The 27614-nt window shown below is 37.5% G+C and overlaps 1 protein-coding gene across 4 annotated transcripts in view; it reads right to left on the reverse strand.

The window, feature by feature from the left end:
• The window catches only part of ZFYVE28 (zinc finger, FYVE domain containing 28), a 74684-nt gene extending 48274 nt beyond the window's left edge, over positions 1-26410 (reverse strand). For all 4 annotated transcript variants that reach the window (XM_010194647.1, XM_010194649.1, XM_010194648.1 and 1 more), the window contains exons 1-5: positions 26276-26410; positions 8537-8674; positions 5716-5918; positions 3904-3993; positions 2505-2594 (exon numbers count right to left, since the gene is read on the reverse strand). In XM_010194647.1, coding sequence (XP_010192949.1) covers positions 2505-2594; positions 3904-3993; positions 5716-5918; positions 8537-8644 — 491 coding nt within the window. In that variant the 5' untranslated portion in view covers positions 8645-8674; positions 26276-26410. The remainder of the gene's footprint in view (positions 1-2504; positions 2595-3903; positions 3994-5715; positions 5919-8536; positions 8675-26275) is intronic.
• Between the last annotated feature and the right edge of the window lie 1204 nt (positions 26411-27614).

The raw sequence follows: 27614 nt of genomic DNA on the forward strand, positions 1-27614 counted from the left end.
AAATGCTATTTAAAGCAACAGGAAAAAGATCCCCTCTCTTCTGTCCACACCCCCCCCCCCCCCTTTAAACACACAAGCATAAGGGGAAGAACCTCCATTTATTTCATGTGGCTGTCCCATAAAAAAAATAAACCAGGAAACTGATTATCACGTAAGTTGGGGAAAGTCCACTGACTCGAGAGAAACTGCAGATGGCTTTTCCTTTCCAGTCTGAATGATTTCTAGGTAAGATAGTTGACTCTTGAGCTGCTATTTTTCTGCCTCTAAGATAAATACAATCTGGTCTTAACATGTGGTAAAAAAGAAAACATCTGCTAAATCAAATAAAGCACATTTTGATAATACCATGCTTCTAAATCAACTTGGCACTTGCAGTAATTTCCCTGGAAGGAGGTTGGTTCATAGTCCTGAATGTCTCCGTGCACTTCACTGTAGATCTCAGTAGTTTCTCCTGACCAAATGACAACTGCTCCAACCTGCCTGTGTGTCAGGGATTAAACAAAACTCACCTTCACCATATCTGCTGCACCACACCACACTGTGTCTGAGAGTGGATTCCACTCACACCAGGCACCACTCTGCCTGAAACTACTTAATTCTCTGCCCACTGCAAAAACAATATATATCGCTCAAAGGCAAATGGATCTCATGCTCTCACACTTGAGATCCCATAGGTTTCATTTTTCCCAGGCCATTTTCCCCTTCCTGCCCTTACAGTCAGTACTCAGTTACCCACAGTATTCAAAAAAACAGCTTCCTAGCTACTCTGCATCTGAATCATCCAGAGTAACAAGGACCCTTGGCTAACAAGACTGTTGATGTCTTTTGCTCACTAGCAAGCACTCTGTTTACCATATGGGAAATACTGCTCTTCCTTCTGTTTATAAACCCAGCCTGGCTCATGCCCTGGTACCCGTGGCCTCCCATCAGACTGGAAGATGGCCAGCAGAAAGTTCAGAATTGTCATGGTAACAGAGGGTCCAAGAAATTCAACTGCTGAACTTGATCAACATTGCTTTGGGGAATAAGGCTTCGAGGGCAGGAGCAAGGAAAGAAGATAGAAGAGATAGAAAAGTTGCTCCCTTTTAAAGTTCCTTTTTAATTTGGTGGCTTGATACAAATTATCCTGTTACCAAGGATACATACTCTGCCACAAAGCAGAATAGTTAGTGCTGACTCACGTACTAATGTTCTGCCTAAACAAATGTTACTTCTTTGCTGAGTAGAAGCTCGAGGCTGCTCTCACCAAATTTGTAACTGCTGCAGAATCACCATTCCTTTGGCAATTTCCAGGTATAGCTCACTTTCTATAGAGCTCAACTCTCAGAAGAAAAAAAAAATATAGAAGAGGGTTAGACCACTAAAAAAAAAATATTATGAAATGTCCTCCACATATGACCTTTGAAAGAATTCTGAATCAAAGCTTTAATATAGTTGTACCATGGAAAAAAATTACAAATTGGAAAAAAGTGATTCTTAATATTTCCTAACAGGTTCAAAGTTCACTGACACCTGTTAACATACTCGCCAACATAAAAAATAGGAGTCCTTGGTTTTCCGATTAGTCATGATGCATTCCTCTTCATTGTGTCTACCAGCAGCCTCAACTGAGTTCTCACATTCCCATTGTCTCTTGATAATCAGATTATTACTGTTATTTTTAGAATTACTTCTACGGACAATATCGTTTTTAACAGGAACAGTGGGCCACAGAAATTTCCTGAGAAGTGTATTACACTCAGGATTTGAGATTTTGTATTTCCCCTCAATCATACTACTTATATTAGTTAACTTTAAAACATTCACAATGGTAAAATATTGAAAATATGCTGGCTTTACTCCAGAGAAATTTCTGTCTATTAAATCATGAGGACTCATTAGGAAAAATGCATCTGATTTGTCCAAAATTGCAAAAACTGCATGAAGCAATAACAGTGTTTTAATTTCGTTGTCTTGAGTGGTCAACACAGAGCATAAATCTACACTTCAGTTACACATATTAATATCGTCTTTAAAAAAAGATTTCAGCTTAACTCAGAGGTCACAGTGCAGTTTACCATGACAATTCCTTCTGAACCTACAGTCATTAAGAACAATACACAATTCCTTTTGAAAAGTTTTGGTTTCAAGACAAGTATCCTTAGGTCACATTATTTTTGAGTGACACAAAATATGCACTTTCAAAAATCTTTCTGACAATGTGACATTCCATAAACTGAGGTTCTTAATTGTTTTAACTTCTTTCTGGAGAATGACTGATCAATTGTTCCAGGTTCCTGCCTCCTATATTTAAAATCCTGCCTTCTCTTTTCTTGTTTTCCTCTTGATATTCCACATGAAACTGGTAATAATTGAAAAATAAAACAAAATATAACCCTCTTTTTTCTTTTTTGCTTGCACTGTCTTTAAAAAAGAAAACATGTCAAAATGCTGAACAAAGTTTTTGAAATCTTCCATAAATCTTTAAGTGAGGCAGAACAGAGAGTAGTCAAAAAATTACTTACCATACAATGGCTAATCTCGGAATTGTAAACATTAAAGCTGGTTCATAGTCATCTATCATGTCTTGAGTGAGGTATCCAAGCCTTAAGGCTCTAAGCAGAAGAATACAATTAATTAGTAAGAAATCAAACTATGCAAGACTACATTTCAACAAGAAAAAATGTGAAAAAATTATTATAAGCCAAACCAAATTGATAATACTTAATTCATGAACTATTTTTGTACAATCTAAACCACTATGTATATAATGACTGCTGTAGTCTCCGCTTTTAAAAAAATATAAGAAAAATAAAAATCTTTATAAACACTTAAAGCTTTTCTAGCCATCCAAAAACCAAATCATCTTTGTGCCACTTTCCCCTTTTTATTTACTAGTACATGCTCAGCTTCAGCTTGTTTCTGAAAACCACTGGCGCTTAAGAGTTTTTCAACTAAAAGAAACACTTATCAAATAATAGGGGAAAGCATTTTATTTCATTTTCAAATAAAAGTTGCTAAAATCTTCTAGGTCAGCACCCCCTCCTAAACCAACAAACCGAACCAAAAAATCCCAGTTCAATACAGCAGCTATTACTAAAGCCTGAGGATTTATTATCTGGGGGTACTTTATTGTCCTCTAATAACTTGTCAAATATCTGAAGCCCCTTTCAGAACAAAACCCAGTTTGTTTAGGCTTTTCACTTGGTTATGTTTTCTAACTTTCTTCACCATTTCTTAATTTCCTCATAAGTTTCATAACTTCCTCAAGTTTCCTCTCCGATTTGTCCATATCAGTGCATAAGATAACACTCAAAACTGCACACTGGTCCTGCTGATACCCAACAGGTCTCAAAAAACATGGAAATATTTTTTTCTTATTCCTTCTCAATACTTTTCTTGCCAGTACTGCTGTTGGTGGACAGCAAAACGATCACAGAGCAAGCACTCCACAATGTGTGCTCAAAGCCCAGAAGGCCACCTCCTCCTCCATACAGAGTCAAGCTCCAGTCCCCTAAGACTTTAAAGAGCTTTTACAAGTTCTTTATGACAATCATCAGAGGTTCACAGATAACTTGAATCATCTCCCCATGTTTTCTTGCATGACATGCCATTATGTCTTGATGCCTTAAACAGATTTAACTCATTTAAATGCTTAGTCTTCATTTACACATCTATAACTAAGCATACCAATAATATTACCACTGTATTATCAACTTCGGGGTATTTGTCTAGACAACAAAGACAGGCTTGTGCCTGGCAAGCATACTTAATGCTTTTTAGCTTTGTACTTTGATACTTACTAGAAAAGCAAAATACCTGGTTTTCTATGATGCTTCTTAAAGACAATGGTTAAAATATTTCTACAATAGCTCAGAAAGTAAACACAGAAATGAAAGTCTGGTTCTTAACTAAAACGCTTACCTCTCCACAGTTTCACAGAAAAGTACGATTACCTCTTGCTGCACATAATATTCTTTTGGAGACTTCACAGGTACCATGGCCGACACGTAACTATAAAGATTATAAAATAATGTACTAGTATTTTACACACTTGAAAAATCAAATTATAAATAAAACCAAATAGTCTTAGAAACGTAACTTTTCCTGCAACGTTTTGCATCTATTTTGACAGCATTCATGATGAAAATTTTACAGTGTAAGAATCTGTAAGAAATGCAGCCTGTTTACTGCAGATTGAAGCAGTGGAACTAAGTAGTAATTTATAAGTATAATTACACACATCTAGCAATTGGAACTCCATGCTGTGTGGCATAGGGACATAGATCCTGGAAAGACCTTTATTGCTGTATCTTGAAGATACAATAGTTTACTCTGTATTTCCTTAAGAAAAGAACCTGAATAAAATGCATATTTTATCTAGAAAGGTTTTACCTGATACTATAATAGCAAAATTCAGTTAGCCAGCAGGGACAATTTAGGAGACTTAAAAGTTGGCCTTCTTTCTAAGTTGAATTACCTGTAAAAGCACTAATTCACAAGGCAAGGAACACAGGTAGAACAGGTAGCTTTCTGTTGCCATATTACTTAATTTGTATTTTGTGGACTACAGGTAACACAGGAAAGGAAAAAGTTGTTTGCAAAGTAATGGCCAAGAAAAAAGTTGTATATAGAAGGCTGGTACGGACAGGTCAGAAACTGTGCACAGGCACTGTCAAGAACCAGTTCCTGTCATTGGTGTTCTGCACTCAAAGCTACACTTAAAACCACATCCTTAGCCAATGTTTTTAATTAAAATGTTTTTCATTGTAGTAGTATAATGATTTTTTTTTTGCATCAGAAAAAAAACTGCTTAGCTGAATCAATACAGGAGAATATGCATACTGAGGAACAGCAAACAGTTATGGGAGACAAGACAGTCTATGGATTATTGCCAAGAAAAATTTAAAACACTACCCAATTCTAATAAACCTCTTCTGCTAAAGGTAGGAATGGCTGTATTGTATTAGATCCATAGATAATCTTGTCCAGCATCCTCTCTGTAACTATGCCCAGCACCACAAACTTCAAACAGAAATGCAGGAAGCTGGCTTAAATTCTGAGGCACAATGCAAAACCTGGTCAACGTGACCTTTAATTTAACCATTAAGCAGTTACTTTTCTCACCCCAGTTATAATAAAAGCAGTTATTTTTATTTTTGCTATAAACCCCCAAGCCATTTCTCAATCACAAGATTTTAGATCAGTGAGTTCCTGTGGTTAATTACGGCTCGTGTAAAAGCACTTCCTTCATCAGATTTCAATTTGCCTTCTTAAATTCATTCGCTGCATCTTGCTTTTCCCTCTAGTGCAAGAGAACAAAACCTCATAATCTCTAGACTATTTGTTACCATATCTTTTAAAAAATGTCATTTATTTGTCGCCTTTCGTGTGACAGGGAGAAGAGAGATTTATGGCTTCCTTTTGTGTCTTGAAAAACCTCCCTCAGATGCCATATGCCAGTATGCAAATAGAAGATTATAGTTTAGTTGGAGAGAGCAAATGTCGATTGCTAAAAAGCTATTTAATTTTCTTTTCACTACTAGTACAGCAGAAGGAAAAAATCTTCAGTAATTTGTATTGTTAGAATTCAAATAGTATGATAAAAAATTACACACTTTCTCCACAAAAAAAACCCAGAAAAAAAACTAGCCAACCTCCCAAAACCAACAAGCTATACAACAGTTGTAGTAACCAAGCCAACACCCACAAAGAATTTATTTCATATTTTTTTACCTTAATTCAAATTCAGCAAAAAGGACGTCAAAATGCTTGAGTGAATCTTTCATTTTTTCTGTGTAGAGGTTCAAATCCCTTAAGGCCTGGTCACGAATGATATTCCTAACTTCCTCTAGGCTTCGGGTCAGGTCCTTGGCCAATGGCCTCATAGCCATACTCTCAATTTCACGATTCATAATAATTGAACCAGCTGCCAAACACTATGAAATACATCGAGAGAAAAATATTAATTTTTACAAGGTTACTTTTATGTTTTAAAAAAAAGGATGAAATGTGATATTTAATACTTTGAACAAGGGCAGTAAGTAGCCCTAATTTTTTGCAAATTATTAAATAAGTGAAAGATTTAAGACTGATACGCTGAGAGTCAAAAGCCTTTGCATAAAAAAGTAGGGAGCAGCTCAGTCAAGGAGACACGAGAACAGGGGGGGAATTCAAGTGCATGAACCACAGAGCTGACGGAAGAACTTAATCTCTTCTACTAGTTAGGCAGTAAGTGTAAGTAGGATATATATGCTATTGTATGGAAGGATTGCTTGCATAAAAGGAATGTAAATCCAGCTGAAGTATGATCAATGGACTGTTTTGATTCAGGCTAGACTGCTTGATTTTGCAAAATAAATCTATTCCTTACAAAAAGCACAGATATTCTGCAACCGTGACACATTTTGCAGCAAAACTGGTCACACTGGCTATAAAACCAGGGATCCAGCTAGACCAGTGTCCCGTCTCCTACTGAAGCTGTGGTAATATTGTATAGGAAAGAACATAAAAAACAGGTCACAAGGCGATTCTTCCCTTTCAGTTTCTGGAAAGCAGCTACTTAAGAGACTCCTTGACCCAAGAGTTATACATGGACTCCCTCTGACAAGTACACATAGGTTATCAGGAGTAGCCAACATGGATTCACCAAGGGAAATCATGCTTGATCAGTCTGACAGCCTTCTATTATGGTGTGACTGGCTGGCTTGATGAGTGGACAGCAGTGGATGTCATCTACCTCCACTTCAGCAAGGCTTCTGACACTGTCTCCCATAACTTCCTCATAGGTAAGCTTAGGAAGCGTGGATTAGATGAGTGAACAGTGAGGTGGACCGAGAACTGGCTGAATGGCAGAGTTCAGAGGGCTGTGATCAGTGGTGCAGTCTAGTTGGAGCTCTGTGGCTAGTGGTGCTCCCCAGGAGTCAGTACTGCATCCAGTCTTACTGAACATATTCATCAATGACCTGGATGCACCTTCAGCAAGTTTGTTGATGATACAAAACTGGGAGGGGTGGCTGACACACCAGAAGGCTGTGCTGCCATTCAGTGAGACCTGCACAAGCCAGAGAGTTGGGCAGAGAGGAACCTAATGAAGTTCAACAAAGGCAAGTGCAGGGAGCGCAAGTTGCACCAGTATAGGTTAGAGGGTGACCTGCTGGAAAGCAGATCTGCTTTCCTGGGAGTCCTTGTGGACAACAAGTTAACCATGAGCCAGCAACGTGCCCTTGTGGCCAAGACCACCAATGGTATCCTGGAGTATGGTCAGCAGGTCAAGGCAGGTTCTCCTCCCCCTCTACTCTGCCCTAGTGAGGCCACATCTGGAGTACTGTCTCCAGTGCTGGGCTCCCCAGTTCAAGACAGACATGGAGCTACTGGAGAGATTCTTCACAGCCCTCCATTGGACTATTAAGGGACCAGAGCATCTCTCATGAGGAAAGACTGAGATAGCTGGGTCTGTTTAGCCTGGAGAAGAGAAGACTGAGAGGGGATCTTATTAATGCTTATAAATATCTAAAGAGTGGGTGGCAAGAGGAAGGGGCCAGGCTCTTTTCAGTGGTGCCCTGTGACAGGACAAGGGGCAATGGGCACAGACTGGGACACAGGAAGTTCCAACTGAACATGAGGAAAAACTTCTTTACTTTGAGGGTGACAGAGCCCTGGACCAGGCTGCCCAGAGAGGTTGTGGAGTTTCCTTCTCCGGAGGTACTCAGAACCTGCCTGGGATGCAATCCTGTGCAAGATGCTGTAGGTGAACTGGCTTTGGAAGGGGGGTTGGACTAGAGATCCAATCCAACCCCTACCATTCTGTGATTCTGTGACATCAGTACTAATGAATAAATACCTTACATATCTCATCTCATAATTTTTTCTGACACTTCAGGTTTCCTTTGTTTAAAATAATTAAGGCTTTTTCACTACAAAAATCCCTTGTCCCTACCAGCTGCTGTAAATGCAGGTCTTTGAAATAAACCAGGTAAGAGAAGAAAAGCAGACTTCAGTGTTTTGCACAGAAACCATTATAATTTTAGCATTCATACGAAACAAATGAATTAAGTGCAACAAATACCAGCTTAAAGTTATGGAAGTTTAATATGAGTTATAGCATAATATAACCATCAAAATAAAGTGACAGCATGCACTTATATTTGTTGGAGAAAAATGTTTATCCTGATAAAATTCTCTTACATATATTTATGTGGTTCTAAGATTTTCAAAGCATGAGATGCGAGACAGACCATCAGGATGGAAAAAAAAAATCAATTAAGAATATTAATCAGATGCTAATTCACAAAAGAGTAGTTTTTAAGATGTGGTCATAATGAGAACAGACAATTATGAAAATTAACCAGCATGCTGTTAGCCCAACCAATACCAAAATCATAGTTAAAGAATCCTCACCCACCAAAAATCCAGAGCAAGTTCTCAAAGATACTTGCTTTGCTCTGTAATTATATTCAGCATTTTCAGAAAAGTCTCAAGATGTACTTTAAACTTCTGTCTTTATGCAACATAAAATTTGTCCATTAACCCCAAGTAACAAAAATATAAGACTTACTTCTGCTCCAAACCAAAGCTGTCCTGCAAGGTTGTCATGGCGTATTTCCTCTGGAAACTTAACACAAAAGTCTCGGTTGGCCCGTTCATGTGGAATGCATTCATCCATGATTTGATTTATGATGTTCAAAACATTATCCTGAAGCAAAATATAGGATAGCATCTATACTGTTCCCATAGAAATTCCACAAAGTCTTTTCTAACTTAATATATTAGTGAAGCACCAACTAATAATACAAGACAGAAAACACAGTATTTAACTGTTACAGTCATCACACACACACAGAGGAGAATCTTGCACAGAAAGAACAGTGGCAGACTTCATTTTTTCTAGATTTTCTAGAGGCTGTTTCTCAAACTCACTGCACTTACAGTCAACTATTTTTTTAGTGTGACTTCTGATAAGGAGGCATGCTTTAAAGAGCTCACTACCTCCAGCTCTCTAGCTGTAAAATCTCAGCAAATAAACTAGAAGTACAAATAAATCAGACTTCTCTCAACTCTTCTCACCAGCCTCAATGATATGCACTTGATTCTTCCGAAAGTACTCCAGAAGCATCACAAATTGAGTCATTCTCACTCGAGCTTCCACACTTGAGTCCCCAGTGGGCAAGGGCTGGGACACCCGCCCGCCACTGCACCCCTGCCATCCACCAGGATAAGAGGACACCACATAAGTTAGAGTCTTAATAACGGCTTTGATCTATGCCTGGACCAGGATGAAGATCAAAGACCTGTAACCAGCTTCTTGATATGCAGTAAATAATCTGTATTCGTTTATTTGAAAAGATAATTTTCACATACCCCTGCTGGGAACTGTGTGGAATTTGATTAACATAATAAAGGTAGATTTAGAACATAAAAAAGGCTGAGTGCTTTCATTAAAAAGATGTTTTTTCTGTCTCATGCTTCTTCCACTATTTACAGAATTCATGTTTTATTTAAAATATTTTTCAAGCAAATAAAAACAAATCTGTCTGTATTGAACTGTTTAACAGAACTGCTTTAAGTCTACACTTCACTGGTTTAGTTTTCTCTCAATTTAAAAAGTAATAGAAGATAGGACTTCTCAAAAAACTTGCCCCTTTTGTAAGTTTCCCACTAAGAAACACAAAGCCTACTTCAGCGACAAAAAAATGCACATTTTCTATAATTTCAGTGTAGACTGCTGTTGCCACAAGTAATCTTAACATGAATGATATAACCAGAGTTATCTTCACTCAAAATAAATAAATTAACCATTGGTAACATTTATTACACATTGGTATAAGGTACTTTATGTGTTAATAATTAAAACATTTTTACACTAATGTATTTTTTGCAAGTCTGTCATGAGGTAACACAACTCTTTCCAATAAAACTGTTAAAAACAAGCAGGCAATACCCCAAACATAAACAGCACATTGGCACACATAATATTCAACCATCTTCTCTAGAAACAAATCTGAAAACCAAATGCTCCATAGCTCCTCTATGACATCTCAATGCAGACCTTGGCCAGCAGGCACGAGAAGAGAGAAAAAACAAAGCTAGATTCACCAACATAGAAAGTATTTAATTTTAGAGATGTACCCCTCACTCTGCTGGTTATTAGCATACTGCCAGGATTAGAGGAGTGCTTGGATCCCTAGGAATTCAAGGAGATGTCAACGGTAGACTCTGAAAACCCAGCCTCACAATATTCCTTAGTGTAACTACAAGGGGAACTCAAGTTAAAATCCTGGAAGAAGACAGAAGACAGCAAAGATGCTCCCACTCTGTCCGCACCACCATCCTAATCCACAGGCTGCAGAACAAGCCAGGCCACCACCTCCCCTCTCCAGGATAAAATGGACGCAGGCAAGGAATCGCGTGTAAATCAGTGTGATGCTTTAGAAGAGCAGACTAATAGCAAGTTTCTTATTTTCCTTCCTTTCATGTCTTAATTCCTGGTATTGAATACACTTATTATTTAGCTAGACCGCGCTTGGGAACAAAAATATTTTGAAAGTATTTTGACAGAGAAATCAACTCCTAAACCACTTAGTTCCTACCCAAAGTTACAGAGCAAAGAATTAAACTGAGGATTAAAAGCATTTAAGCTGTAGAAGGGCACAAGTCACTCATCATGTATTTTAAATCAGATATTACTGATCTATTTTGAGACCAAGAGCTTTACCTGTAGCTTTCACTTTATCATGACAGCAATACAGGTTTGCACATAAGGATGAAAAAGCCAGATTCCTATTTGCAGGAAATTAATAAGACTTTGCAAGGATCTTTTAGCACTGGGGAGAGGCACTGGTAAAAAGTAATCCTACTAGTTAAATTTTACAAAAGCAGCAGGAAATACAAAGAAATATTAAGGCAGGGAACTCTGAGATGAATTGTATTTGATTCAGATTATATCCGATTTCAAATAATCCAATCCCATTTTATTTTACAACATCCTATACCAACTTATTTTACTTGCCACCAAACTTGAATATGGGAAAATGTAATTTTCTATTTCTTACTTTTTACCCCTCTCCTAAAAAGCTACACAGAATATGATGACACCCATAGTGAACAGCTTTCCTCCCTATTTTTTTTTACTTCAATGCATTATTTTGTAAAAGCAATCTTATTTCACAGCAGCCACAAGACAGATTGAATTCCCTTTTTATAATCATCTACATATATACTCAAAATTCCTGAAATATCAAATAAAGTTTTATGCAAATGGAGTAAAGCAACCAAACTTATACCTGGCCAAACAACTGTTCCATGTTTTTGTTCTGTTTTTCTAATCATTAGACCTGTAAAAAAGTACTAAGATTCTGTCTAAATCATCTGAGGAGATAATTACTACAGGCATCATGTGATTTTTGTACCTTAATGCACTTATCTCAAACCAAATATTGTCACTGCTGGCAATAGGATATAATAAAGATGTTTTGTAAAAGTTTTAATCAAGTATAATACTAATTTTTCAGTATATCATTTGTTTATCACATAAGTGATATTTAATATTCTTCCTCATTTCTTCAATATTCCTACAGCCTCTAAATGCCTCTGATCCAGAGCACTCAACACTGGCGCAGGTTGCTCAGAGAAGCTGTGGATGCCTTCTCCCTAGAGGTGTTCAAGGCCAGGTTGGATGAGGCTTTGAGCAACCTGGTCTGGTGGGAGGTGTCCCTGCCCATGGAGGGGTTGGAATGGATGAGCTTTAATGTTCCTTCCAACCCAAACCATTCTGTGATTTTATGATAAGATGCCACACTTCATGATTTAGTTTACAAAAAAAAAGTTTCTTGTGCAGTACTAGTAAATTAAACCATAGGTAATTAGAATTTTAATATACACTTTCCAATGGAGATAAATCACAATAGCTCTGGACTGGTAACAGTTGTCTGTAAAGAGTTACCTGGCTTCACCCAGGCAGCTGGTCATTCTGTCAAAAAAGCTAAGTGAAAATGACCACTACAAAGATGAGCATCTTTTCCTGCATACTCTAATGGTGATACTGGAAGATTAAGGAAAGAACAGTTGGCAGAATTTGCCACTTAGTGTATAAATAATGAAAGAATTCTACAAGGTGAATTGTTTTTGCTCTTTGAAGATGTGCAATTTCCCAAATTCTCTGATCTTCTACAGGGTTTATTTTATCCTACTATAGAAAATAAAACAATTCTATGTCACTTTCCTTCCCTCTTCCATTCATCCACCCAGTGCACCAGTAACCAAAACAGGAAATCTGGAATACTTGCTCCTGTTCAAATCTTAGCCAAGTTCAAATCTTAGCTGCTTTGAAACTGGAAGGGTGCCAGCCAATTTAGACAGACTATCCAATGCACTGTAAGCAAATTAGTCTTTTCTTTAAAAGAGCTTCAAGAAAACATTCAATTTGGTTAATTACAGCATTCTGCTTGGTAAGCTAAGAGCAAATTGGTTCGGATACATGGTAGCATTGAGGTTTTGCTCTAATTTAAGCAACAGAAATCAATTAGTTGGACTTGAAGTAGTAAATCCTTCACTTGATCCATCTTTCTACATAAAAGCCTCCGGATTTTAATGTGTCCTTTGGTGGCTTTATCTGTTATCTTCTGGTTCCTTTGCATAGCGGGATGAGCCCAGTTTTGTTTCAGCTGCTCTGTTTGGGCTCTCCAGCAGCACAACAAGCAGCCGCTGCAGAGATTCTGCTGTAGGACTCGCTCCAAGTTCCTCATTTCCTGGAAAACAGAGCTCCATGTTTCATGTAATGCAGAGCACTTATATTTATTTTTGGTAGGAAAGATAATGAGTGGTATGAGCCAATGGATGTAGATAGCCACAGTAGAGGAAAAAAAGTTGGTTTATTTTTGGCCCAGCAGTAATTGGCCATATACTCAATAATCAGAGCATCAAGCTAACAGCAACTGCTGCATTAACTTTCTGAATAGGTACAAAAAGAAAAGCCATCTTACTTATGCTATAAAATGCATACTTAGATCAACAAAACACAGACTTATCCACCCTTTTGTACACGTCCTTGATAAAAATCTATGCTGCTCTCCCATGCTATTGAATTCAACATGACCTTTTTGAGGTCTTCTGCAAGATTTCTTCAGTGGAAGGCAACATCCTGTGTTGTTCAGTACATCTTTTAATATCCATTTTTGAATTATCAGTAGAATCTAGCCAAGCTAACACAGTCTCTGATAATATCACCATGAGCTGAATAGATGGTATTTTAGACTTTGATTAAATATATCCTTCACATCTTCCATTTCTTTTTCTTGCTTGATGCTAAGTTGCAGACCTCCATCAATGTTACATTTATGACAAACAGAAAGAACTGATGAACACAAATTAAGGCCAAACACAAAGAAAGACATTGGTATAATTAAAGCAATTAGCTAGCAGTCAGGTTTCTATGGGTTACTTTCATTAACAGAAGGAACCAATAATAAGGTGACGTAACCCCAAAGCATGGCCTTTGGGATCTGCGCGAGATGGGCTGAGGGAACACGGTGCTATCCAGAGAAACTTTGGATCTCTGATGGGTGAAACAGGCAGCTGCAGGTCCCCTGCTGGGTTCTGAACTCAGGCTGTGCTTGCCTGATCAGCTATTTCACTATTTCCCATTGCCAACTTCCAGATGCTCCACTTTCTAAAAGCAGCAGGATTTTTCTGTCTATGAACTTTGGGCTGTAGCTCCTAGTTTAACCTAGCCTAGAGCAATACCAAAATTCATCAGGCAACTCTTCCTCGACTGTCTTGCTAGTGTACCCTCATGAAGAAACGAAACACTCTAAATATCACAGATTTATTAAAGGAAAATTTTATCTTACCTCCTGCATATATTTATAATTTTCTATGCATACACTGAAAAAATTACATCTGCCCAAGTGGAATGACTGTTACATATGAAACAGTGAACACTGGCAAACCAATGTTCAAACAAAAGAGGGCACAGATATTTGAGCACAGTTTTGAAGTAAAAATGGTTCTTTAAAAAGATGTAGTATTTATTTATTGGCTAAAATGACATTTTTCATTAAGCCAGCATGCACTCTTTTGACAAGTTACCTTTAAATCTAACTTACATCTATTCTGAGTGTCTCTAACATGAAGACCTAATAATGCAATTCATTTCTCCCTTGTTACTACTACCTGCCCAAATATGGCTCTCAGTAAATAAAAGAGGAATCCCCAGTTGTTAGTGTTACAACTAACACCAACTTGAGAGACTACATTAAGTACAGAATTGTTACAAGGCATCATCCTTTCTCTGCAGAAAAGAGCATTTTCAGATCTCAAAAACTGAAGTGTTCCCAATGCTGCCATAGGGAAGGGGGGGGGGAAATAAAATAAAATCCATTTTAGTCCTCCTCACCAAAAAGCCATTAACCAATATTAGACATGACTGTCTACTGAAATGAAGTGTACCCAAACTTGTACTGAAAGACTGTTCACAGTACAGAGCTTTTCAGCCAAGCCTCCCTTTATCAGTAAGAGATAAGAACTTTGTTCTCAGTGAACCAAAGTATTACTGGATAAACATTGTGGATCCAGACATGCTCTTAGAGCAGTGTACATATACTTAGGCCTTTTCTACAAAGACCCTAAAATGTTTGCCTTTTATTAAAAGACATTGGAAAATAATCCAGTAAGTAACCTGGTACACTAACCCCCCGTTTACATAGCTTCATAGCAACAGAAGAATAAGAGACATTTGCATTGAGCATGGGTATCTGCTGCAACAAACATAAAATGGGGTTTCTCCTCCACCAGTACAAGGTAACTGCCTTCCTACCATGGTACAGTGACACCCCCAAAACCACCCTAAAATGTACTTCAAGACTTGACAAGCACAAAATAATTTCAGCCTGGCACCACTTTCTTCATATCGCTCCTGAGCTGCTCCGCAGCCAAGGCCACAAGCACAACAGAGGCAACGTAACCATGACTTCGTGACATCTTTGCTTTGCCTTCCCCTACGGCAGGGACAGCATCTGGTGTCCCCAACACGTCCAGTGCTGAGCTGGCGTGGAGCCACCTTCCCTTCCCATGGCTTGCTGCTGAAAATTAATTCCTGGACCTGCAGTGCACAGCATATTCAATCCCCTCTGCCCACAGTCTTAGGTAACAGGCAGTTTATCCAAATGACCCGTTTGATCCATATGAGCAAGTGGAAACACATGAAAAAGCTTGTTAACTGTAACACACACTATTACAATCCTTTTTTCAAAGAAAAAAATATCTTACAGTATTAGTCACTCCCTGCGTAAGATCAAATATGAATGGAAAACACAAAGGAAACAACATTCTCGTTAGTTGATAAAGTTGTACTGATAGCCAAATTTACAGTCAAGCATTCTGTCTTCTAGCTGTCATGCCTATCAAAGAAAAATAATACTGCCAACCAAAAGTTTCCCAAAAACGATGAATAAAAGCTGTTAAACAGACAAGATTTTAAAAGACACAATTCTTTTATTTCCTAATAAGAAATTTTTATTGCTGCACATTTGTTTTCTGCTTAGCTATATCATTCCATCAACCAATTAAAATTTCTGGGGAAAACAGGTAAATTTAAATCTGCAGTTGTAACCTGAGTCACAATAGAAGGAAAAAAATCCTCTTTTCTGATACTTGCAGGCTATTTAGTGTATTTAGCACAGTTATACTCAAGTCCTTTTTCTTCATTCATAGTGCTCTGAAGTACAGTAAAAACATATGAAAGGCTTGACAAGCCTGCATGTTTATAGAAGAAACGCCACAAGCTTTCACTCAGTTATGTACTCAAACAGCAAGCAGGTACTGACATCAACTGTTTGTCACACAGCACAAAGACGTCTGTTGGAGCAATGCAACTAGGAGTAGTGAAACGAGAAGGTTGTAATCAATTATAAAACAACTGAACTGGAGATGAAACTATAGAAAAAACCACCAAAGAACTTACAAGATATCACAGATAAACAGTACAGCATAAGTGTGCATTGTCCGGAATTTAAGGTTAATCTTGACATCATTTAAATAAAAAGTGCTTTTCTTCACAGTCTCTCTTTCTTTCCTGAACAGGCACTGTCCTCACTTAAATTAAATTGGATGAGATTGTATAAAATAGAAAAATTTTCTGTAAACAGGGCTTGGCTCATTCTCCCATCAGTCAACAGCCCAGTCCTTCTGGCATGAGTTTCTGCCTTTCCTACATCTGCATCAAGCTTCTTCAATGCAGACCTTATGATAACTTCTTTAGAGCCCACCAGCTCCCTTATATTTTAGGAAAAGCCTCACAAACAGGTACAATTCAGAAAACAAGCATGGTTACCTCCTCACCACCGATCAATGAGTAACGCCCAAGCATTCTGATAAAATTGAATGGGCTGGAGAGGATCTACTTTTGGTTCCTACTTCATCCCTCTACTGTTAAAAAGTATCTTTGTCCACTATAGTTTCTAAACTTTGGGAACAGGAAGGCTTCTTTCAGTCAACTTCTTCCCTCAATCTCAAGAAATACTGTGCTGTCTCCTTCACTGACCTTCACTAACACTACTAATACGTCTCAAGGGCTGCAAATTAAGCAGGCTAGAAAGACTTGGCCATTACTTTAGCTAAAAGTACTCCTGGCTCAAACCACACTATTGAACCTTTATTTTAATTAACAAAATAACATTAGCAATAGATCCTTGCCGACTTCTAACCAATCATTAGGTTTCACAATGCATCAGAGTTTCTTACAGCTTTAGTCTAACCTGTCCCATTTAACGAGATCTATTTCTGCCTAATTCTATCAGAAAAAGTTCTTCATTGGACAGATGCAATCAAACATGAAAACGTCGCACCTCTGAACTGCCTCATTGCTCGCAGTGATGTGGTTCCTGCTCTCGGTTTGTTCTTGGCAAGAATGTTAATGAATACAATTAGTACTTCTCAGACAACTCACTGTCAATCCACTATGACACTGGCATTGTCCCACGAGTTATTTAACAGCTCTTCACAGGTACCTTCTTCATCAAGGGACGCTCATTAACGCTGACTTTTTAAAAATTGCTTTCTCTTCAGCATGCACGTAATTAGATAAAGCACAGAATAAAAGGGCATATTTTTTCCCCCAGAGATTCTTTATTCTCATACCACTTAAACCTATCAGATTATCAGAGACACCTTCAGATAAGTTTCCTTTACACCTGAAATAAAAAGCCACTTTTCAACAAAGATGGGCAGGAAACAGCGTAAGGCCATCTTGCAGTGTTAGCGTTAGACAGCAAGGCCAACTTGGGAAGTCAGCCCCTTATCTCACCTGCTTTGCAGCTTTTGTCCCCATCTCCAGACTGTCACAGGCCGTCCCATCACCACTCTCAGTGTGGGGATAGAAACAAGAACAGAGTAAACTGAGAATGGAAAACTTTTAAATTGACACTGCCAATGGACTGTGGAATTATGCCCGAGAAACTATGTGTGATAACACAGAAAGACATGCTCGTGCAGATTTTCTTATAAAATTGAAGTTTATTTATCTTGTTTGCCCATACTCAACCACATATCCAAGCAATAAAGCAAGGAGATTTACAGAAACTAAAATGTTTATAACATTTCTACTGAGTGCCCAAGGGCTTGCATGAATCAGAGACTGGACAATCCACATACACAGCTGCTGATGTTATCACAGGACTCCGACCATAACCACCCAAGTTCACATAAGTATTTTTTTCTGAAATCACTCTATACATTTTCATTAATACAGTTACAAAACCTAGCAGTGTTAAACCATGGCACCGCTAGATTTAAAAGCCTTTATCTTCTAGAAGAGAAAACACACTCTACAATAAAAAAATGGAAAGTCTTATTTCACTGAATACAGAGTTAATTGAGAGTTACATTGAAGTTCTGCAGCTGTAGGCAAAAAAAACCCAAAGAAAGGCCAATATGGTATTATACCACCAATGAAAAGTTATATCCAACTGCAGAGCCCAAATCTTTGGAGATCTCTATTCTAACACAGAGTGTTCAGTCCTAGGATCATTTCTATAATGTGTATTTTAAATGAGTGACGTAAGGATCTCCTAAAAAGATTTACATAAAGATAATATTGCCTGCCTTGTTGAGGAAAGTTCTCAAAATTTTATTTTCGCAATTATAAAATAAGACTTACTTTTAGACTCTTATTTGCATTGCATAATAAGCCAGAAAACCACAAATATGTTAAATAGATCTACTGAGAGAACTCTTCACATTCCAGCTACAGGGTTAAATTATTTTCCAGCCAAGTTGCAAAATCCCTATGGGGGACAATAGCACACATAATAAACAGGGCTGTCACTGAGGCCAGAGGTTTGCAGGAACGTGTGAAAATGAAGAATATAATTTAATCCCTGTTATCATACAAGTCAAGAGTGGACAACACACTGCAAACCTGCTAGAGTTCATCCTTCTTTATTTATGAGACTAGATTGGATCTAAACAGAAAAGAAACCAAAACCAAACAACAAAAAAGACCTCCTCTCAGTATCAGAACAGTACTAAAGCAAAAATTATAAGAGCTTATGTCAATAACACAGTTTCTCTGTGCCTCAGTTGCACACATCAATTCAACAAACTTTGCAGCCTAAAGATGATCACTTATGCTTCCACATGAACTACTACCCTGTTTTATTATGAGCACTATATAAGTGGAACAACAACAACTTCAGTAGTAGTTACAGATACCCTGGGGCACCTGAGAAATCAAAGAATACAAATATCTGTTGCTTGGTATTTGCTTAAGTAATCTTCATGCACAGAAACCTTGAGAATCGAAAATGCATTCTCAGGGCAAACCCAAGAACTGATATTGTGTACATCACACAGCGGTATCATCAAAAGCACTACAGTTTTTAAATTAAATTCTGGGCTTTTTTCTAAGCTATTGAACAAGGAGCAGTATCGGCACATAAAAGAAGTTGGCTTTATTTGCATCGCAGCTGGAAGAGCAGTGTACTTGGGGTAATACTGCTGCTGTTCATTTCAACACTGCTTTTAAGAAGTGCTGAAAAAACAGCACTACTCTGTAAAAACTGAAAATCCAGCAAGAGGGAGTAGACTGCAAAAACAAAAAAGTAAGCATTCTTAACCAACACAGCACACTTTCCGCATAATGCATTTCACACAAGTATTTATTTCCTAAAGCCTTTAAAATGGAAAGTTTTTATGTGCGTGAGTAGTGCAAAAGCATGTAGTACCAAAGCCTACCATTCAACGCCTGCTCTCCGACATCAAACTTTTCCTTATCACAAGCTGTCCTCGTATCAGCTATTCCAAACTTCTTTGAAGCAATACTAACTTGCTAATACATTAATTCTTTCAAAATGAAGCAATTTTTTAAATGACTGCCTTAAACTCTACATTTTTTTCCACCAAGAACATTGTGCTGCAATGAGCTAACACAAATTTTTTCCAAAGCATAAGTCTGAGGCAGAGCACAGTCGCTGTACCTTTACACCACAAAGGGAACTTGGAGTTATGACAGAACTATTTAAGCTTCTCCCTCTCCCTGACTAAATATACAGTCCAATGACTGAACCAGCTACCCTGATGTGTAACAGTTTATTTTCTTCCCATCAACTTGAACTCCAGCCATCCAGTAGTGTGTTAAATTAGTGTTAAATTATACACTAACAGTAACAACAGGGTCATCTGAAATTCATCCATTCTCTCAAACTCCAAAATATTTTGTAATCCCCCCTTCTAATACATAGAAGTCCTTGGTGTACCCAATGCATAATGCATAATATATGTAGATGTAGATATATATGTAGAAAAACACCTAAAGGCTTCCTTCTGCTTAATGAAAACAAACTTACGACAATTTGACACACGAGAAAACAAGGCTGCACGATATTCCACAAAATATTCTTCATAATAATCCATTATTCATATTTGAAATATATATACACATACACAGTGGTATAGTATTGGTGCCATGTCCCTTGAAAATAGATGAAATACTTAATGATTTATGAATTATTTTCTATAGAAAATCCGGCCTTTATCTTAACTTTCACGTATGTTAATGTCACAATGAAAATTAAATTCCAGTGGTAAGAATTGTCTTATAAAAAATAATTTGCCTTCTTGTCTTCCTTATCATACTTCCCCAGCATTAAAGAAAAATTAAATGAGAGAAATAGGTTTTTTTCTTAGATTATTAAGTGAAAAAGCTTTTAACAACAAAAAAACCCACAGACTTAATCCCCAAGTACGGAAATACCACCAAATAATTTGCACGTATTGTTAATCTTGCTAACATGGTGCTACCATGTGCGTATTAAGGAAAGAAGGCAAACTGCAGCATATTTAAGTCATGAGACTACACAAACAATTCAGTGGCTGATACTAGAATTTCTCTCTTTGCAACAGTAACAAAAGAAGTTAAAAAGGAGAAATACAGCAGAGCTGACAGCAATCCTCTGATGGCACCGCTGAAGAATGCAGAAGAACTATAAAGCCCCTGATAGTCAGACACGTCACATTACATTAATTCCTACAGAAGTGGATCTGGTGTAGTCTCATACTTCACAAACGCTGAGAAAAGTCAGTTTTAAAATGACCTGGCTCCACTGTCCTCATTTAGCCTCCAAATGCTCTGGGAATTACACCAGTGTCTCTCAGGTTCACTATGTCAGTATTCAGTCAAGATACCAACACGACAATTTTTCTATCTGATCTAGGGCAGATAATAATCTATTCAAAACTGAAACATCATCTCTTCTCTTTTTAAATAGAATGTCAGAAGACTTTATAACCTCAGAAATTAAAAGTCTTCTACAGCCGGCATCTCTTTCACAAAACAGAAAATATCGTATTTTTAAAAAAGTTTGAAAAAACTTGTGACATCTGAACAACCACAAAAAATACTGCTCTAGTTGAAGTACACATAAAATATTCATCTTGCTCTCTAGTTATGTCCTCATGTTTTAAATAGGCAACTACCTCATCTTCCACCAAAGCCAGTGTTTTTCCACAGTTCACATGCAGCCATTGGCAGCAAATGATGCAGCATAAACTGGCATGGCAATCCCCTCAGTAACAACCTATGGCTTCCCCAGCATGCACATTTAACATAATCACATCCCTTTTTTCACTGATAAAAAATTAACTGTATTTTGTATACAAAGGTACGTTCCCTTTTCATTATTTAGCAACTTGTTGATCTAGCTTCAGTTTCACCCTTGTGCATTATTCATTGCCACCTGTGTTGTCATTCCATGCTACACCGTTATTTATTTTTAAATACATATACATACACACACACACATATATATAAATATATATAAAAATATAAACAAATAGATATTTTATATCTTATCTCTTGTATAGTCAAACAAGATCCTTTCCATGTCCCACTACAGAGAAACCCACACATGTTGTATGACAGAGCTCACCACAGTTCAGCCATGGTTCTCCTCCACTCAGGAAACTGTAGTAGGCATTTTGCAAACCTCCCAACAACTTCAGCATTGTGTATGGTGGTGTTGGGGTTTTTTGGTTGCTTTGTTTGCTTGTTTTTAAATTAAAAAGAAAAAAGCAATCTAGATATGTACTCATGTTCAGGGTGCAAGCTGAGGGTGAAAGGCAACCAGACTAGCTTCCCTGTATCAGGCAGAAATTGGCAGCTACCTCCTAAAGTGACTCATTGTCAAAAATCATCACTGCTTCAACAAGATGCCAGAGTAACCTGAAAGCCAACCAGATCCTGGGCTGCATCAAAAGAAGCGTGGTTGGCAGGGCAAGGGAGGTGATTCTGCCCCTGTACTCTGCTCTGGTCAGACCCCACCTGCAGTCCTGCTTCCAGTTCTGAGGTCCCCAATATAAGGAGGACATGGAGCTGTTGGAGCAAGTACAGAGGAGGGCCACAAAGATGATCAAGGAGCTGGAGCACCTCCCCTAATGGGACAGGCTGAGAAAGTTGGGGTTGTTCAGCCTGGAGAAGAAAAGGCTCTGGGGAGACCTTATAGTGACCTTTCAGTACTTAAAGGGGTCCTACAGGAAAGCATTTTACCCTCTGCCATCTTATTACTCATTGCTTCCCACAGCCCATTTTTACCCTCTTTCCACACTACAGTCAGCTCCATCAGCCTGTAGGTTTGAACCACTCTAACACATATTCCTTTAGTGCTGATAGCCAACTTGAAAATGCTGGACTGCCGATTGCAGTGATTCAAGAGGTGCTTCCCAAGTAAACAAACAGCAGCAAAAGTGGGAAGAGACAGTATAATATACTACCAGTCAGTGCCAATCACTTCTACCACTGAGACGTTTCATAAATACTATGAACTGCTCATTTCACTACTCTGTGTCACAGTGTGAGGCAGTCAGGCAATCTATGGTTTGCTTCAGGTCAGAGCCCTGACAAGAGCAAACTCCTTCCCAGTGTACTTCAGCAGATCAAGTCACACATTGCAGAGACCCAATCTACAGTGCAAGGAACAATTTTGATAAAACCATGCTGGAAACAAACTCATATGCTATTGAGACCTCATTACTTTACGCAGAAATAATTCTCAGCACACCGAAAGTACTATGGATCCTGAAAACATTTTCACAATATACTTAGGCACAGGTTTGATGTTTACTTATCAAGTTCTAACAAAATCTCTGGGTTACAAACAAAGGGGTTTTTTTTACTCTTTAACAAAACTAATGAAGTTAAAGGTTACAAACAAAGGGGGTTTTTTTACTTTTTACTCTTTAACAAAACTAATGAAGTTAATGAATACGCAACAATGAAGTAATTCCATTTAAATGGCTGAGAAATTGTTTTAAACCAGTCTATGAACTCAAGTAACAAGATATTAATCAACGTGAAAATAGCAAGGATCAAGGTATATTAATGTGGAGAATGATTGCAAATACATGAGTGATTAATTAAAGGTGTACAGAAAGCATCATTACTTCTAATGAAATTCAATACCATGTGATGTTGGGAGGAGTACTGAAAAGGACACTTTATTATACCACTAATATAAGAATATAACAATGAATTATTCGTTTTGCAGTGGAAAAAACCTCAGATGAACCACCACTACATATTACTCAAGATTCACTGATGTAAACCTGTCTTCCTTAAGGAAAAAAAAGTACTTCCCCCTCCATTACCATCAATCAAGTTCAAACAAACCAAAGTATCCCACCCTACCTACCCTTTTTCATTTAAGAAAAACTTACATAGCTTTTCATCATGCATCTCTGCATGCTTAAGTTATTAATTTTAACAGAAATCAGTAGAGGAAGAAGTATTTAATTTGGTTAGATAGGTATTAACTACATAATAAATCCAAGATACTGCATTAACAGGTACGTTATGTCATTATAATATTCCACCTCTGACATGCAAGCACCAGAGAAAAATGAGGGATGTCTTTTTCTAATAGGCTACAACACTTGGGACAAAGTGTTGTGTTCTACCACATTGATGCGAAAATGAAAAGCGACGCTTTGGAACCATTGCCTTGATTCTTACTCAGATACGGCCTACTCAGCATCATGCTGTACAACATTTGAAATCCAACTTGCAAGATCTTCAGAAGTTTTGGAAAGTTAGGTTACTGTAAAAAGTATGATTTTTATCATCAAATAGTACTAAGACAAAACAGTATAAGACAACGTTCAGAGTTGCAGTCTTTACTGAGGAAGATAAAGACTGGAAATAATCTGGAAAACTTAATACATGGAAAAACAAGCAAAAAAAGAAATAACGCAAAGACTGGGAGTCTGGTTTACTATGTTCTGCAGTCACAAGTTGCTTTTCAAAAGCATTACTTGTAGAGTCAGAAAGAGCACGTTTCTAAAAATAAAAAAAAAGTGTTGGGATTGTGTGGTTGTTGCTGCAGCTATCACAGAGGCATTGCACAGTGGAGCTGCTTTCCTACTTTCCCATGCACAACCTTTCACTACAGCCACTTTGACCCCAGGGCTGGCTGTTGGTTCTCCATCTTCCTCAAACGCCACCATACCTTAGGCTAAAACCAATTTTTCTTCTTACCACGCAAAATTTGATTAGCAAATACCTACATTTTGAATCCTTACTAAAACACTGGTCCTCCTCTTGGGCAAAAAACCATAGCTTTTACACAAAGTGCTACAAAATAATCTAAGCCCTAATTAGCACGGCCATTTTTGAACTCACATTTGACGATGATCTGACCTATTCTGCAGAACTTCAAAAAATAGAAATTTCAAAAATAGCTGCATGAATAAATAAAACCATCTCCATCCTTTCTTTCAGCTCTAGCAACAGATTGTTTTAGTAACACCAATCTGTTTGACAAATGAAAAGAAGAAGTTACCAGGCATCAGGAGGTATTAAGAGTCACAAGATGGTGAGTCACCATATAGCAAGACAAGCAAACTGACCAAGGAGCCATCGGACTCTGTGTATCTTGCATTCCTACCAGTGAAACTCTCAGAGAAGCTACTTTTTGAACAGAACAACTCCTCAGGTCTGCCTATGCTACAAGAAACAAATCAGAAAGCCTGTGCACCTGTAGAGAAACAGGCACTAAATTGTCGTCTCTAAGGATAAGACAACAAACAAGGAGATTATCTTGTACCCTGATATTGTCCATTCATCCTTATTATCAGAACACCTTTCCTAAAAAAACAGTCTGGAAAGAATTTGCCTAGAAAGTTTGTGGAATGTCCGTTACTGGAGGTTTAGAAAAACAAATCAGATAAATATTTGAGCAGAGTGATTTAGGTACAGCTGATATGTCACACAAGACTGAAGTCAATGACTTTTCAGGATAACTCTCACTGCTACTTCCCCTCCCCGAGTCACTGAGTTTTGACTGCTACTAAACTCATCATTCCCAATTTGGTAAACCCTTAAACTCCACATTTTTCTCTAGTGACAGTACAGTAGGAAATTGTGAAGATGTTCAAATTAGACAGAAATATTGTTTCTGACATATCAATACACCAACTGTAAACTCTTCCTTTTTAAATGCTCTTCAAAAAACTGCACTTTTTAAATTTAATTTTCTTGCAAGCAAGCACACAGTAACCAATTTTTGAACAGACTCAGCCAAGTTAATGTGAATTTTTGTTATGATGATAACCATTATTCAGTGGCCACCGTTATTCAAACTCATCTTAAAACTTGATGAGTGATGAAATTTTACCACATAATGAAGTTTGGTACATTTTACTATTAGTAATGGTAAGAAATTCTAGCAAGGGGTGAATCAAAATACATCCTTTACGCTTAACTGCCATTTTTTACTTGGTAGAGATGTAAATAAGTCTATACTATGGTCCTTCCACTTACAGTTCTCCTGAGTTGACAGCAAGTGTTTACTTTTCATACATAAATCCTCCAACCACCTGAGCATGGTGTATTCTGGACTTGAACTACTTCAGTTTAAAGCGTTTTTCTTGGGTGTGACCGGGAGAGGAAATATCAGAGCATCCATGCAAGTACGAAGTACTGCAAAAACAGTTTCTACATCTAAAAATGTGAATTTCATAAGTGAAAAACTTGATGTAGAATGACACACAGTGTGACAGGGAAGGTAATATCTTCTCAATGCTTTTTCAATTTCTGAATTGTTTTCCTTAATAAATCAGATCATAAGACCATACCAGTCAGAGCTAGACTTAACTGAATTGGTCTTTGCAGTTTCTGGTTCTTCTCACTTCAAGCTACTTCGCACTCAAATTTTAGCCATGCTTTCAGCAAATACTATCAGGAATGCTTTTATTAGATGAACTATATTGTTGAACAGAAACTTAGAGACAGATTCATGCTTCTGAAATAATTCACAGATAAAATCACTCTTTTGCTTTGATCCTCCATAGCTCCTCTCATCTACCAGACTTTTTACATGAAGCAGACAATATCTTTCCAAAAATCAGTAAAGTTACCAGCTGCCTTCACGTAGTTCAGTTACTAATGAAAAGCTATCAGATTCATGAAGTGCGAAAGCTGAGCATCTACAAGAGACATGGCTACTTTATATTGCCTGAAATTTTGAAATATTTCTCATGTTCTAGTAAGCTCTGTGTGCTCATTTTGTATAAAGGAAATGAAGTCTTCAATGTATGTTCTTATTTAAGGGAAAACATGAACACACTCTTATAAGAGACGTAGTAGATTTAATTAATGAATAGTGCTTTTCAAAATACACCCTTTACGCTAAGGAAAGGCATGTATCTACCAAAGGTTCATTTTAAAGGAATTTGACAATAAAAACTAATTAATACAATACATTTAACATACACAAAGACATCAATGAAATTAGGAAGGTCCCATTTTCATTACCTGACAAGAGCGAAACTGGTTGACTAGCAGTGTACATCTCTGGGGGTCTTTCCTTCCATCCAAACTGTCCAGTTCAGCTGCTACTTGATTTAGTTCCTCATCGGCGTAGTAGAACTGAGCAAGGAGCTGCGGGTCTGTTCTCTGCATTGGGGACACAGACAAAATATTACATTATTTTTGCAAATGAAAAAACCCACTTCAGTTAATTATATTTATTGTGATTTTTTTTTTTGGAAAAATAACTATCTTGAGACATTTATAAATTTCTTCTACCTTGAAGAAAGAAATCTCTCATAGAACAAACTTGGGGCATTACTCAGCTACTGTTATCTCCAAAACCATCCTGGTGTTCTCACTATTTGGAGCATAATTATCTGGCAGAGCAAATAACTGCATCACAAGTTTTGTTTATTAAACGAAAATCACAAGTTCTAGGCAAAACAAGACAAAGGTGCTTTCCAAGTTAAAACAAACAAACAAAGATCTCCAAATCTATCAAGCACTTTAGTAACCCCTGCAACATGATGCAATGGTCAGAATCCTCACTTTGATGATCACAAAAATCAAGTCATAGAAGGGAAAAGTACTGAATTTGCCAGGTATGTTACCAGGGCCAAAGAGATGTTGTATCATTTGCTTTGTAAAGTCTTTACTAAATGAGGCATTAGAGAGAACACTACACCACAAGTCTTCCAAATGCCAAAGAACAGAATTATTACAACAGATTTTTGGCCACACTAAAACAAAAGACCAATTATAACAGAAGAAAAATAAAGGAATATATCATCAAAAATATTAAGAAATATTAATAATAAAAGTTTACCGCCATAAGAGATTTTTAAAAATACCAACAACTGAAAATTCTGACCTGTATAGGAGCTTTGAATAAAATACCGGAAAAATATCATAAATCAATGTGTGTGGGGGGAGGAGATAAGAATTTTGACTGCTAAAAGAGTGTGGAGATACAAGTGGGAGGAGGGAGGGATTAGCTTTTCGTGCGTGCCAGCAACTCCATGCAAGACTCATGGGCTCAGAAAACCACAACCTCTTATTATTCTAAAGAAATATTCAGTAAAACATGAGATTTGTGGGAGAGCTTATGTATAAAATGAAAATACTTGAGTTTAATCACAGTGTAAGAAACATTAAGAACATACTAACTGTAGACTGGGAATTAAAATTAGTTGTCACTAGATGAAAGAAAAATCCCCTGATACTACAGAAAGCAAATGGCTGCAAAGTATCTGAAAAGTGATTCTTAATGCACTGAAGAATGAAAAAAATGCAAAAATACTTTTAGAAGGGCAGGTTATCTATAGAACCAGTAAAAATAAAG

This window comes from Mesitornis unicolor, unplaced genomic scaffold (genome assembly GCF_000695765.1).
Source record: "Mesitornis unicolor isolate BGI_N332 unplaced genomic scaffold, ASM69576v1 scaffold1061, whole genome shotgun sequence".
Classification (NCBI taxonomy): Eukaryota; Metazoa; Chordata; class Aves; order Mesitornithiformes; family Mesitornithidae; genus Mesitornis; species Mesitornis unicolor.